This window comes from Danio rerio, chromosome 12, assembly GCF_052040795.2.
Source record: "Danio rerio strain M-AB ecotype USA chromosome 12, GRCz13ab, whole genome shotgun sequence".
Taxonomy (NCBI): domain Eukaryota; kingdom Metazoa; phylum Chordata; class Actinopteri; order Cypriniformes; family Danionidae; genus Danio; species Danio rerio.
The window spans coordinates 43,787,320-43,802,408 of NC_141032.1; the positions used below are offsets into that span (position 1 = coordinate 43,787,320).

At 35.8% G+C, this 15,089-nt stretch overlaps 1 protein-coding gene across 1 annotated transcript in view; it reads left to right on the forward strand.

Annotated features, from left to right (window-relative positions):
* The first annotated feature begins 1,053 nt into the window (after positions 1-1,053).
* si:ch211-27e6.1 overlaps positions 1,054-15,089 on the forward strand; it is a 122,092-nt gene continuing 108,056 nt past the window's right edge. Inside the window, exons 1-2 of the mRNA XM_087276897.1 lie at positions 1,054-1,535; positions 1,655-1,738. Of these exons, the coding sequence (XP_087133023.1) occupies positions 1,692-1,738 (47 nt within the window). The 5' untranslated portion in view covers positions 1,054-1,535; positions 1,655-1,691. The remainder of the gene's footprint in view (positions 1,536-1,654; positions 1,739-15,089) is intronic.

The window sequence follows — 15,089 nt, forward strand, 5'->3', positions numbered from 1 at the left end:
GCAAGTCGCTGCTCGTGCACGTGAGTGACAATCACACAGTATGAACGATCAAAGACGCGATCTGAGAGAATCGCCGATGAGTCGCCGATGCCTGTGAGATATTTGGCATGCTAAATATCTGGAGCTGTCGGCAATTCAAATCATGCCGTGTGAATTGAGTTTTGACTGAAAATAACATCAGCCATCGCCTACAGCCAATGAGAGAGCAGCATTCACTTGTGTGTGTGTGTGTGTGTATACCTGCTGCAGGCCAGCGGGAGGCTGGGGGAGAAGTTAAAAGGGCTCTTTTTCGGTTTATTTAGACCCTCGAAATGGAGGAAAAACTAGTGGAGGTTTGATATGACTCAGGAGCAACCGTGTCTGTTTGACGTTTCATATAGAAAGAAATTAGTTTATTATCAACTTAAGTTGAGGAGAAATGGCTAATTCCCTTTAAACCCAGGTGAGCAAACATGTACATGTTCTACCCCATTAAAGGCTTCTTTCTCATTATGTAGTTAATAACAAAAGATATACTACGTGTTTTTGGCTGTGAGATGTAGTTTGGACGAAGTTGTCGGCGATTCTCCCTATAATAAAGTCATGCAATGTGAATGTCCATGTCGCCGAACCATCTTGCAGTGTAAACAAAGCAGCGACGAAACACTAGCCCAGATAGTCATGCAGTGTGAAAACATCTGTGACACGACTACTTTGAAAATCATGCAGTCTGAACTCGGCATAACTTGCCTAATTAACCTAGTTAAGCCTTTGAATGTCACTTTAAGCTGAATACTAGTATCCTAAAAAATATCTACAAAAATATGATGTACTGTCATCATGGCAAAGACAAAAATTAGTTATTAGAAATAAGTTATTAAAACTATCATGTTAGACAAAAATCAAGACTTCCACTGTACAGGTATGTACATCCACCACTAACTTAAGTCATAATCCTCAACCACTCTTGTTCATCGCTCAAGCACTTGATCACTCGCAATACTGCGCTTAACATCCATTCCTTGTTTACACAAAAGGAAACCCTCACAATCCAGTCTAGTCTTGACACTCAGACTTCTCAAGCCGAGGCAGATGCTTCCCTTTTCACTCTGATACTTCCTGACTCCTGGCTTCCCAACAATAGGCACAATTTCACCATAATATTGTCCATTAGGGGTTTCTGGGAGAGTGGTTTGCTCTGGGCTCAGTATTGCTGCCCCGCTGTGGAGGTCGCCCTTGCCCGACTGCTTATCAACCACTAAATCGCTCTGCTCCTTTCACTGACGGATGGCAGATTTCGAAGTTACAGCAACATAAAAGAGAGGAAAGAAAATGGGGGAAGGGAAGGAGGGGTGAGTGCTGCAAAAAAAAGAAACAGCGAATCTTCAAAGTGGTTTTATTAAAGTATTTCTGATTCCTCCGAGCCTTTCATGGCATCTGCTTAGCCTTAAACATGCCTCGCTGGAATCAAGGTCAGAGATTAAAGAGGCATTTGGGATACGAGCTTCAAAGATGGGATTTTCGAGGAGTGTTGTGACAATAGAAGCAGTATTTCGGTATGCTCTCTTAATCTTCGTCGCAGAGAAATAAATCTGTGTTTAACATTTGTTCAGCCGCTCTGTCATTATGGTGAAACTTCTCGTAATTCTTTTTTCATCTTCTGTTTGTCTTTTAGATGTCGTCTTGTGCTTTAGCATTAAAGTTGACCTAACATGGTCTTCACCGGTTTACAAGTTAATTGCTACAAGTTCTTCTTGGGGTGAGTGATTTTTCTTGTGAATTTCTGGTAATTAAGTTGGTCCATCTGGAACTTTTTGTTATATAATCAATGAATTCGGATTGGTCAGCGGTAGCACAAAAAGGTTTCTTTTTACAGACAAAATACAGACAGACGTTGTGTTTTGAATATTAAATATTGATTATTGAATAAATCCACCATAAACCTCTTACAAGTCTACATCCCGTTCAGAATCCTGTGTTCAATAAAAGAGCATGGCCTTATGGCACCATCATAAAGAGGCACAAAATCACTTTTTCAGATCCATCCACCAGCAAGGAACCGTGAATGAAAAGGTTCTGGAAAATGATTTTGTGCCTCTTTGTGATGCTATGTTTATTGACCACATGCTTCTGCAGGGGATGTGGACTTGTAAGAGGTTTATGGTGGATTTATGATAGTACTTGTGATCCAGTCTGAAGAGCATTGCAATAAGCCATTTTATAATTGACAAGGGCCAAGACGAGAAGCTGTGCACAATGCTCTGCTGGGAATGGATGCGCTGTCTTTGTATTGTGGTTATTGAAGGTCAGCTAGTCATCAAAGATGCCCCAAAGATTTCTGACCAGACTTGATAGGATTATTGATGATGATTTTTGCAGAAATTAAATGATGATTGTTGTTGGAGTGGCATGGAAGACTAGAAGCTCTGTATTTGGCATGTAGCATTGTAAATTATTATTCTTTTTTTAAATTCATGCTGGAAATTCATCCTTTCAAGAGTTTAATGAAGTTTTTATAGCAGTGCGCTGACCCTAACATGTTTGAATGTGATAGCTAAAATGCCTGTGACTCAGATGTGGTGATGATTTTAATGAGTGCTGGTGTTATATATAGTATGTAAAATGGTACATTATGCAGTGATACACATTTCAGTAATGCGTTAAGGTATGTTTTGTTGAAAAGGCAGCTTACCCAAAAATTGTATTTCTTTCTTTCACTTTCTTTCTTTCTTTCTTCCTTTCTTTCTTTCTTTCTTTCTTTCTTTCTTTCTTTCTTTCTTTCTTTCTGTCTTTTTTTCTTTCTTTCTTTCTTTCTTTCACACAGAAGTCAATGGTGACTGTTTTTCAGCTTTCTTCAAAAAATCTTGTATTCATTTGTGGGTGAACTAATTAGTAAATCATATCAACTAATAATGAAAAATGCTCAACCCAGGCTCATTCTGAAAACGTACCCCTACATACATTTCTTTGTCAAAAGGCTCACCGGTCAGGTACACATCTATACATATATACAGTTGAAGTCAAAATTATTACCCTCCTTTGAAATAATTTTTTTTAAATATTTCCTAAAATGAAGTTTGACAGAGCAAGGACATTTTCACTGTATGTCTGATGATGTCTTCAAGAGAAAGTTTTTAAATCATTTTAAGGTCAATATTAGCCCCTTTAAGCTATAATTTGTTTTCGATTGTACTATTATTTATATATATATATATATATATATATATATATATATATATATATATATATATATATATATAGTTACTGATCTTAATCTAGAGAAATAAACTACTTTATATAGCAGAAAAAAATAGTTTTTAGTTGTAAGGTTGTAAGTTGTAATTTAGTTTTCTTGTGTAGTTTAGTGTTTTTTTTCTATCTGCTGACTGTCTTGAATAGAAAATCACGGAAAAAATTGGTTTTCAAAAATTCTTCATGTGTATAAAATAAATGAAATTGAATGCCTAGAACAGGGGGCCCAAACTTCTTTGTAAGTACAACCAAAATCCAAAATTCATTGATAGCTGTGGACCTAAAACTATATACAAAATATTCCAAACTATATTACATTAAAGTTGCCATGACTAATTTCCTAATTTATTTCATAACATTTTAAAATTAATAGAAAACATTACTTTATATCCTGTTAACTAATTCAGTATAACTTTTTAAATAATAACTAACTGCAATAATGGCATAAACAATCACATTTATAACACAGTAAAGTTTAAAGCTGGATACATTGGTCAAGCAGAATCTGCCTTTGCCTTTATTTTCTCACCAAAGTCCTCCATCCAGGTGACAGTATGGACATTTTGAACTAAATTTGAATAAATGACACAATTTGAATTGAAACATTTAATTTCAGTTAGCTTTTTGTCGCATAACAATACAACAAATAAATAAAAGGTTAAATCAGATTTCTCTAAATTCTCCTCATCATTCTCCCTCTCTTCTCAGATGGGATAGCGGGCCAAATTAAAGGTTTCTATGGGCCAGCTTTGGCCCGTGTGCCCTAGTTTCCACATCTCTGATCTAAAGAAAGAAAAAAACTGTAGATGTTTGGAAGAGATCATTTTCATTTCGCATGTACGACAGCATATTACTGGCATGCATTTAGCGGTTACAGCGATGTATGTGAGAGATACAGAGAAGCGAGAGATGCTCACTGATTAGATCAGATCTTTCTCCATCAGCATCATCTTTGGCAGGAAACCTTCATAAATAATGCAGAAACATGGTTATTTGATGTCATATTTCTCCATCAAGCTACAAAGTCAAGCTAAGAAGCTAAATTGCATAAGTAGGGATGGAGGGGGGTTACATAGAGGTTATTTTCTAGTAGTCCAGGAAAAGAGAATGATGGGAAATGGCCCATCACTATCACCTGCCCACTTGGTTCTCGCTAAGAGGATCTGGCAACCGCATGCGTATCATCAAACACCTGCGCTCACACTTTCACACTCGTATTTGGCATCACTCTTATTCTCATGCAGACACCTACACACACAAACCTGCATGAAGCGGCACAGGAAAAGGGCCACAAAAATGTCCCATCAGCCAAGTGTGTGTTTGTGTGTGTGTGGGCATACATTAGACACCAGGACCCACTCGACTGGCACCAAACACAAACACACAGGGGAATGACAGCTGTGGTTCCCCATCTGGACCGCTGGATGAGTTCACCAGTGCTGGGGAAGATAGTTTACAAAATGTTTGAAGAGTTACTAACAAGTAATGTTTAAAGTAGTTCACCTTTAGTCAAACCAGTAAAAACGTTTTAATATATAATATGAAAGATGTTATTTATTTGTAGTTTTTGAAACATTTGTAGTTAATAAGAATATAGTTTATACTTTTTTTTCGTTAACACTTTATTTTAGGTTACAATATGTGATAATATTACCTGCCTATTATGAAGATATTACCTGGATGATGCGACGGCAGCCATATTGTGCAGACCACACACCAGGGGCCTCATGTATCAACGCTGCGTACGCACAAAAACTTTGCGTACGCCAGGTTTCACGCTCCGAATCGCTCACGTTTGGATTTACTTACGATGAACTGAACGTGGGAATGTGCGCAGCTCCACACCAGCTTTATGGCTGGCGTACGCACATTTTTTGTGCGTGTGTGTTTTATTTCCATTGGCGACTCCTAGAGGCAGTTGTGTTAAATTCCTCTCTACAAAGTGTCTGAGGCTTGCAATGGCAGCTGTATGAGACAGGTTCATCGAGCAGGTATATAAGGTTTCCATACCATACAGTTGACCAGCCAAACATTAAAGCGCAATTTGCAGCGGTCGCCGGTTTTCCCAATGTAATGTGAGCTATCTACTGCACGCACATTGCTATAAAGGCACCATCTGAAGATGAATTTGCATGCTTGAATCATAAACATTTCCATTCAATTTATGTGCAAATAAAATATGATGCACAGACTTATTAATGATTCCTACTTGTCTTTCTCGTGATAAATAGTTGGCAAAATCTGATATGTAGCAGGGAAAAAAGAAGAATGAGTTCATCAGATGCTGGATTCGAACCGAGTTCATGCTCGAACGTGTCAAAACATGTTAACATGCGTTTTACGAGCTGCGCCACTGAGACTGTTAAGGGGACGTCAACATTTTACACCTTTACATCGCACAATTTTTTTTTAAAATCCACACAGTGTGATGTTCAGACCCAACTGTGTTAACCGCATCAGCTAAACTCTCCCCATTCTGTTTTTTTCTTTTGTTGTTGTTTGTTCTCCAGAATTTTGCAAATAACACCGTTTTTCTCCGGTCTATCTCTGAAAGCAGCACCTCCAATTCACATTCTGTTCAAAGTTTCTCTTTTTGCTTGTTTTTGCCATTGCTTTTTCGTTGGGTTTTGCCATTAGCATAGTCATTAGCATATTCATACGGGGGAGGAGGCAGGGAGGGGTTTTGCGCTCGTGCATGTTGCGCTCAGTTTCACGTTCATTCGGATGTACAAAAGAATATGCGTGGGATTCGGCATACACAGTGTTTCATACATCAGAATTTTTTCTGCGTACGCACAAAGCTGTAAATGTTTTAGTATGATTTCCACACAAGTCTTCGTACATGAGGCCCCAGGTCTGCACAATATAGTATGCTTATTGGTGGAGAGGAGACAGAGTAATGAAGCCAAAATGATTGCCATTTAAAATTACTTTTCTTTTCGAAAATATTCATTCATTTGCTGTCCTTTGGCTTAGTTCCTTATTTATTAGGGGTCACTACAGCGGAATGAACCACCATCTATTCCAGCATATGTTTTACATACACTCTCACATTTACACTCACACTGTCACGTCACCAGACAGAGGATTTAATAGCGAATTATTTATTAAATGAAAAAATAAACAAAGTATTGAAGGATACAAACAGGCTGGAAGCCAGAGAACACTAGGAAAGTGTCCAAAACAAGCCAAATGAAGTCGTCGTCCGACAATCAGAATACAGAGAATCCAGAGAACAACAGACAGGCACAAGAACAATAATGGACTGATGACAAGCAGTAACCACAGATTGAATAAATAGCCAGTGAAATCAGGATCAGCTGGTGGGTGCTAATTAAGTCAGTTGACTAGAAAGCATGCTGTCAACACAAAAAAGGTAAACAAACACACACCCTCGCACCTGACAACACACATGGCATGACACATAACATACAGAGGGAACACACAGACCCATAAACAGTGACACACACACCACATCCAATTCACCTATAGCGCATGTCTTTAGACTGTGGGGAAAGCCGGAGCTCCCAAAGGAAACCCACGCCAACATGGGGAGAACATGCAAACTCCACACAGAAATGCCAGCTGGCCAAGCTGGGACTCGAACCAGCGACCTTCTTGCTGTAAGGTGACAGTGCTAACCGCTGAGCCACTGTGCCGCCTCATTTGAAAATATTTTTTAAATGTAACTATTCCTGACACAAAGCTGAATGTTTTAACATCATTCTTTTAGCCATTTTATTTACTATAATTAAAATCCGTGATGGTGTCACGGTGGTGCAATGGGTAGCACAATCACCTCACAGCAAGAAGGTCGCTGGTTCGAACCACGGTTGGGACAGTTGGCATTTCTGTGTGGAGTTTGCTTGTTTTCCCCGTGTTCACGTGGGTTTCCGCCTGGTGCAGCTGGAAAGTCATCCCCTGTGTATAACATATGCTGGATAAGTTGGCGGTTCATTCCGCTGTGGTACTTTTTTTTTGCTTTAATGATACTTTTAATTGTCATGCAACACAATTCATAAAAACATAAAAGAAAAATGAGAGAAAATCTGTAAAAATGATGCTTTCTGTAATTTATTTATTTTTATTTTATATTTAAAGAACAGCTAATGTAAATTAGAAACGAACACACTTAAAATACTGTAAATCTTTTGACTTTTTTGTATTAATTATTGCATGGTAGTTCAATAAAACATTATTTTTTTATTAAACAAGTACTTAATGATCCAAAACTTCTAAAAGCTTTTGAATATATAATTCCTCTGTGCTGTTATCATTATGGCAACGCAGTGGCGCAGTAGGTAGTGCTGCCGCCTCACAGCAAGAAGGTCGCTGGTTCGAGCCTCGGCTCAGTTGGTGTTTCTGTGTGGAGTTTGCATGTTCTCCATGAGTGTGTGTGGATGTTTCCCAGAGATAGATAGCGGCTGGAAGTGCATTTTGCTGTGTAAAATTGTGCTGGTTAAGTTGGCGGTTCATTCTGCTGTGGCGACCCCAGATTAATAAAAGGACTAAGTCGACAAGAAAATGAATGTTGTCATCGTAGCTGTTCTGCTGTTTTTCATGAACAACGATTACTAGAAATATTTTATCATTATATTTACTGCAAACCAGATTTAATAGGAATATTTTAATCATTTTCAATTAATGGACATAAACATTTGACCAGAATATTTATATCTAGCTTCATTAAGTTAACAATAGCAAAACTGAACTTTGTTTTATTTCAAAACCAATTCTCAAATCTCACAATTATCTTTTCTTTATTTGGTCTGAAATGGGCTTTTGTACTTTCAAGTCAAACAATGAAAAGTCTTCAGCACAGATAAAGGACCTCTGGGTATTGTGCACCTGAGTGTGTCTATCTTTATGTCTCTGTGTGAGACTGTGAAGTGAAGTGTGGTTTTGTGGGTGTTATCTCACCTTCACTTGCCAAATTCATTACCCATCAATCCATTTTTTTTTTTTCATTGTATCACCCCAAAGGCGATTCGGCTGATTTATCCTTAAGTTTAAGATCAGCTTGAGTCACATTTGCATATGTTGCGTAAGTGTGATGTGTTTGTAAATGCACATGAATATTCAGTGAGGAAGTATTTTTGAAGTGTATTTTTAACATGGCCTAATTATTCAGATGTTTGCTTTTGGAGGTCTTCCTAAAATAGGTGTACATCCATCCAAGATGAATTTTTTATATATATATATATATATATATATATATATATATATATATATATATATATATATATATATATATATATATATATATATATATATATATATATAATGGAGCTTTAGCTGTTTACTTACAGTGTCTGAAACGGTTTATTCATGGATCTGTACTGTCTTTTGGGAGTTTTATTAAGATCTCTGAAACTAAAATACTGATTAAGAAAGTTTTTATTTTGACAAAGTACGCTATAAAACATTTCTGTTAAATAACAGTTTTCATATTTTGTAATTCACAAGCGTTTTCCGTTTTACTGGTGGTTTATTACAAGTTTTTTGTACCATACTTTACAACACATCATAAATAATACTGAAATAACAATATAATGACACACACTCACTGGCCACTATATTAGGTACAGTACATCTTACTAGGCTTACTAGGACTGGGTTGTACCCGCTTTTGCCTTCAGATATGCCTTAATCCTTTGTGGCATAGATTCAACAACGTATTGAAAATATTCCTCAGACATGTTGCTCCATATTGACATGATAGCATCACACAGTTGCTGCATATTTGTCGGCTGCACATCCATGATGCGAATCTCCCATTCCACCGCATCCTAAAGGTGCTCTATTGGATTGAGATCTGAGATGATTCGTGCTTTATGACATGGTGCGTTATCCTTCTGGAAGTAGCCATCAGAAGATAGGTACACTGCCCATGAGCTGTACCTGAGGTAATCACTGTCATAGTTTTCTGTTGTTCACCTGTGAGAAATAGTAATCTAATATATCAATTCGAGGTGTTGGTTTGGACAAAAACTCCTTTTAACACAGAAAATATTCCTTTTATCGAGTGCCGATTGCTTTTATTTAGAACACGGTTTAAATCACTTGCTCCTGTCCTCAATCTGGCAACCTGCGCTTGCGTTTGTTTTGACCCAGAAGTGCAATAGCTACTTTAACCACTGGGTGTCAGACTTGCATACTGTACCTTTAAACTAGAACACGTTATGAACGTTTATTAAGAGGCATTTCACCTACAGTTGAAGTCAGAATTATTAGTCCTCTTAAATTTGTATTCTTTTATATTTTCCCCAATTTATTGGTGGGAAGATTTTTTAAACACATTTCTAAACATAATAGTTTTAATAACTCTTTTCTAATAACTGATTTATTTTATCTTTGTCATGATGACAGCACATAATATTTGACTACTTTTCAAGACACTAGTATTCAGCTTAAAGTAACATTTAATGGATTAACTAGGTTCATTAGGCAAGTTTAGGTAATTAAGCAAGCCATTGCATAACAGTGTTTTGTTCTGTAAACAATCTAAAAACAATATTGACTAAATGGGGCTAATAATATTGACCTTAAAAATGGTTTTAAATTTTTTTTAAACTGCTTAAATTCATGCCAAAATAAAACAAATAAGACTTTCTCTAGAAGAAAAAATATTATCAGACTTGCTGTGAAAAAATTTCTTGGTCTGTTAAACATCATTTGGGAAATATTTGAAAAAAGAAAAAAAAATCAAAAGGGGGCTAGTAATTCTGACTTCAGCTGTACATGTAGAATAGATCACTGTGCAGTTGTCGATGGCATTTTGCTTTAAATCCGACGCAAAAATCAGATCACACCAATAGTATCTGGATGCAGCCTTTATGATGCAAGCTGAGACTGCATCACTCAGCGATGCAATGTCAGACACAATGCACTCAAATGGAGCTAGTGACGTCACTGCAACGGGTAGGGTTAGGGGTGGGGTTAGGTGAGCCCATTAAAAAGCATTGGATGCAGCCCAGATTGCACTGCACTAGGTCTGCAGCCAAACACATCTCGATCACACTGGGATAATTCTCCATCTCCAACATCTCTCTGGAGCTTTAATTAATACTGAATTTGTTTTCTTTGTCCGAGCTCGGTTTGATAGCCAAATAAACACCCTCTTTTCATCTCCTTTGTGCAGGCAGAAGTTTTTTTCTCTCTCCATCCGATTGTATTTAATTCAACACAGAGCCAACTGTATTTAAATTACTTCAAAGAGTCGAGAGCAGAATTATCAAAGGCTTTGAGTTTGACAGCTCCTGCTGAGGAGAACAGGGAGGCGCAGGACGCTTTTACTATGTATGAGAAGCCTGTCTGATTATAGCCCCCAAAATATTACAATACCGTTAGCGTTCCTGAAGGAGGAGTGAGACGCTCTTGTCAATAAGATGCAAGCATAAATTACCTCAATGTCCTCATGATGTGTGTCAAACGGAAAGATTGAAGTATGTTCGGGTGAGTGTGACTTTAAGTGTGTACCGAAAACGGTTTGCAAAGTCTCTCAGCAGGTGAGCGTTGAGATTTATTGCCAGAGGAGTTTGGGGGTTTTGTTTGAGAGCTGTGTTTGAATAAATGGGCTTTGCACACATAATACTGTCGTTTATTTTCAAGAAGTAGAATTTCAAATGAGCTCTTGAAAGCTCCGGCTCTTGTTTACTGTGAGAAGTTGCAGTTTTTATTTGCATAACTGATGCTGTGCTCATTAAAAATGTTGAGGTACAAATAAAGCACACATAAGTTCTCAGTCGCATTATGGGGGTCAGGACTGGCTAGCAAGACCTTGATAGCCCCTGCTGGTGAATGCTGTAACTGCTTTATTATTTATTTATTTATTATTTTTATAAGGAGTTTTATTTTTGGTAATATAGTTTGTCTTGTTTTTAAAGTATTTTATGCATTTAAAGCTGGTGAATTCTGTAACTGCTTTTATTTTGTTGTTGTTGTTGTTGTTATTATTATTATTATTATTATTACTACTACTACTACTACTACTACTACTACTAATTTTATCTATTTGAATTGTTTTTATTTTGGCTCTTTTGCAAGAAACTTTTAATTTTATAGTAGTAATCATTATTTGCTCTTCAGTGTCTGGACTTACAGCAATGAAAGTTAATCCACACTGAACTTAACTAAACTGAACTCTGAAAACTGGACTGAAATTTACTAGAACTTCTATGTTAAGCTGCTTTGACACAATCTACATTGTTAAAGCGCTATAGAAACAAAGATTGGATTGGATTGAATTAATTCTTGACTAACATTATTAGTTATTATTATTTTTATTATTAATAATAATTCTATCTATTTTAAGTGTCTTCATTGTGGCTCTTTTGCAAGCAACTTTTAAATTCATACTAGTAGTCATGTGTATGTGTTTATATATATATATATATATATATATATATATATATATATATATATATATATATATATATATATATATATATATATATATATATATAATATTATTATTATTATTACTGTCAGATGAGATTTTTAAAGAATCCCCCCTTTTTTCTGTCTTGTCTTGACATTCATTCAAAAAGCTAATTTTCTCTCCATTTTAAAAATAATAAATTTTTTCAGTATTTTATTAGATAATTTTGTTAGCGCAAAACATTTAAAATTGATTATTATTAGTTGTAGTTTTGTTGTCATTTTACAGTCATTTTTTGGCCATTAAATAGATTTTATAGTATATTTATAACTATTTATTTTCTAAAGTGCTTTAGTATAAAGAAAACACTTTTTGTCTTTACACTATATTGTCTGTGAGATTTCAAGAAGCTTTGGGTCCTTAGTTTGTTTTTGATCTATTTCATTTACTTTATTTATTTTATTTATTTATTTATTTATTTTATTAGTTGTATATCATTTTTAATATAGTTTTTTATTATTATTTCATTTTACAATTAAAATAGATAATAGATGTATGTATATATATTTTTTTAAAACAATGGCTGTTTTTTCTTACCTCTTGTCTCCAATCTGACTAGAATGTTATGTTAGTGTAATACAAAATATCACAGTATATGTTGTTCTTGCATGACCTTATTATGTCATGCATTTTAAATTCATAGAGCAGCGCCCATTTATCATTATTATGCATATGTTTGCATTAATAATCAGACTTTCTAAACATACTTCAGTGTAGGCTATTTCTGTTTTTCTCTGCAATATTTATATTAACTTAAATTAATGCATACATTTTTATCAAAACTTTTCATTGATAAAAACAAACTTGTAAATTGTAATTGCTTTATAATAATGCACAAATTGGCAAATGCAGTGCAGTAAGCATGTGCACAGTTTACATTATGGTGTGTAGTGTAGTGGAGACATAATACAAAATAGTGAAATATGAAATAGTGTTCCCCTACTGATTTAAATATTTGAATATTAGTCAATGATAACACAAGTTAACACATCATGCACTACTGAAATGAAATATTTTATTAATAAGTGAAAATTAAATACAAAACTACACAGCCCAGTGTGAAAAAAAGTGTTTTCCCCCTCTTGAACTCTGCTTTATCACACCTGAGTTCAGTTTCTCTTGCCACACCTGTTGCAATCAAGAAATCACTTAAATAGGACCTGCATGACAAAGCAAGTAGACCAAAAGACCCTCAAAAGCTACACATAATAGCAAAATCCAAAGTGATTCAAAAATAAATGAGAAAGAAAATAATTGAGATTTACCAGTCTGAAAAAGCTTATGAAACCATTTCTAAATCTTTGTGACTGCATCGAACCACAGTGAAAGCCATTATCTACTATTGGCAAAAACATGTAACAGTGGAGAATCTTCCCAGGAGTGGCTGGCCAGCTGTCCAAAATTATCCCAAGAGCACAACAAAAAAAGGCACTGCAACAACATCTAAAGACCTGCAGGTCTTAATTACCACAGTTAAGTTGAGTGTTCATGACTTCACCATAAGAAAGAAAACTGGGATAAAATGGTTTGCATGGCATACTTTAGAGATGAAAGCTGTGCTGAAAGTGCTAAAAGAACATAAAGGCTTGTTTCAAGACTTTTGGGAAAATAAAAATACTATGTGGACAGACAAAATAAAGTTTTGTCTCATTAAGTCTCTTAATGTATGGCATAAAAGTAACAGCGCATTTCAGGAAAAGAACACCATACCAACAGTAAAATGTGGTGGTGGTTTGATGGTCTGGGGCTGTTTTTCTGCTTTAGGGTCTAGAAAACTTGCTGGGATAAATAGAAACATGAATTCTGCTGCATACCAAAATATCCCGAGGGAGAACGTCCGGCCATCTGTTAGTGACCTCAAGCTAAAGCGAACTTGGGTTCTGTAGCAGCAAAATGATCTAAAGCTCACCAGCAAGCTCACTTCTGAGTGGCTGAAGAAAAACTAAATTAAGATTTTGGAGTGGCCTAGTCTAAGTCCTGACCTGAATCCTAATGAGATGCTGTGGCATAACCTTTAAAAAGTGGTTCTTGTTAGAAACCCCTCAATGTGGCTGACTTACAACAATTCTCAAAGGTATGTTCATTTAAAAACTGCATGATGTGTTTACTTGTGGTGTCTTTGACTAATATTTAAATTTAGTTTGATGATCTGAAACATTAAAGTGTAACAAGTGTGAGTGGCCTAGTCAAAGTCCTAACCTGAATCCTACTCAGATGCTGTGGAATGACCGTAAAAAGGTGGTTCATGTTAGAAAACCCCTCAATGTGGCTGAATTACAACTGTTCTGCAAAGATGTGTTCATTTCAAAATTGCATGATGTGTTTACTTGTGTTATCTTTGACTAATATTTAAATTATTTTGATGATCTAAAACATTAGTCAAAGATAACATTTGTAATGGATTTGTCACTTTTAACTTCTGAAAACTATAAAAAAAATGAAAATATTGATTTAAACATACGGTTGTTGTTATTATGGTCAGTTATTTATAGCCTTGTTTACAAATAAGCTACACTTCATTGAAAATGTGTTGCACACATAGATATCTCCTTTCAGGAAAGGACGATGCTGTATAACTGCAGGTAAACTACTGTCCACCCTATACACTAAAAACTTTTCTTATTTAGACTGTAATGTCATAAAGTGCACTTTTTGTAAAGCGGCTTTAGAAGGATAATTATTTTGAAAGGTATCATTAATTGTTTGTTGTACGTATTATTAAATATTGTTTTACAAATAAACTTGAATTGTTTTCATGCAAACATTTACATTGTTTATATAAAAATAACAAAGCAACACAAATCAACAAACAAGCTGATAGTGTACCTTCAGTTTACATTCATATTCATGAATACACGTGAGTGTTACCACATTCTGCCACTAGAGAGCGCGAGCCGACCAACTCTCTAATACAACACATCACATTGATCAAGAAAAAAAAAACACATACACATAATAAAATATCAGTACATATTCACAAGATTCGTCGATTAAACAATATAATCATTAATGGGTTTATCTATCTAATTTGCAACGGCCTTCGGGGTTGTTGTTGTTATTGTTGTTATCTCGACGAGTCGTCAAGGATACGGGGATGTCGTAAAATGTCGAAACTTGAGTGCTACTGACCAGGCTCAGCCCTGCTTAGCTTCAGTGAGTAACTGTACTTGGGCTGCAGAGTGAAAAGCCATGCAAACAGTCTCCTCTCCGGCTGTACACATCATACGGTTTTGAAATGAACACATCTTTGCAAAACTGTTGTAATTCAGCCACATTGAGGGGTTTTGTAACATGAATCACCTGTTAAAAATCAGGCCACATCTCAGTAAGACTCAGGTCAGGACTTTGACTAGGCCACTCACACTTGTCACATGTTTCAGATCATCAAACTTCAGTTTAAAACTGCATGGTGTGTTTA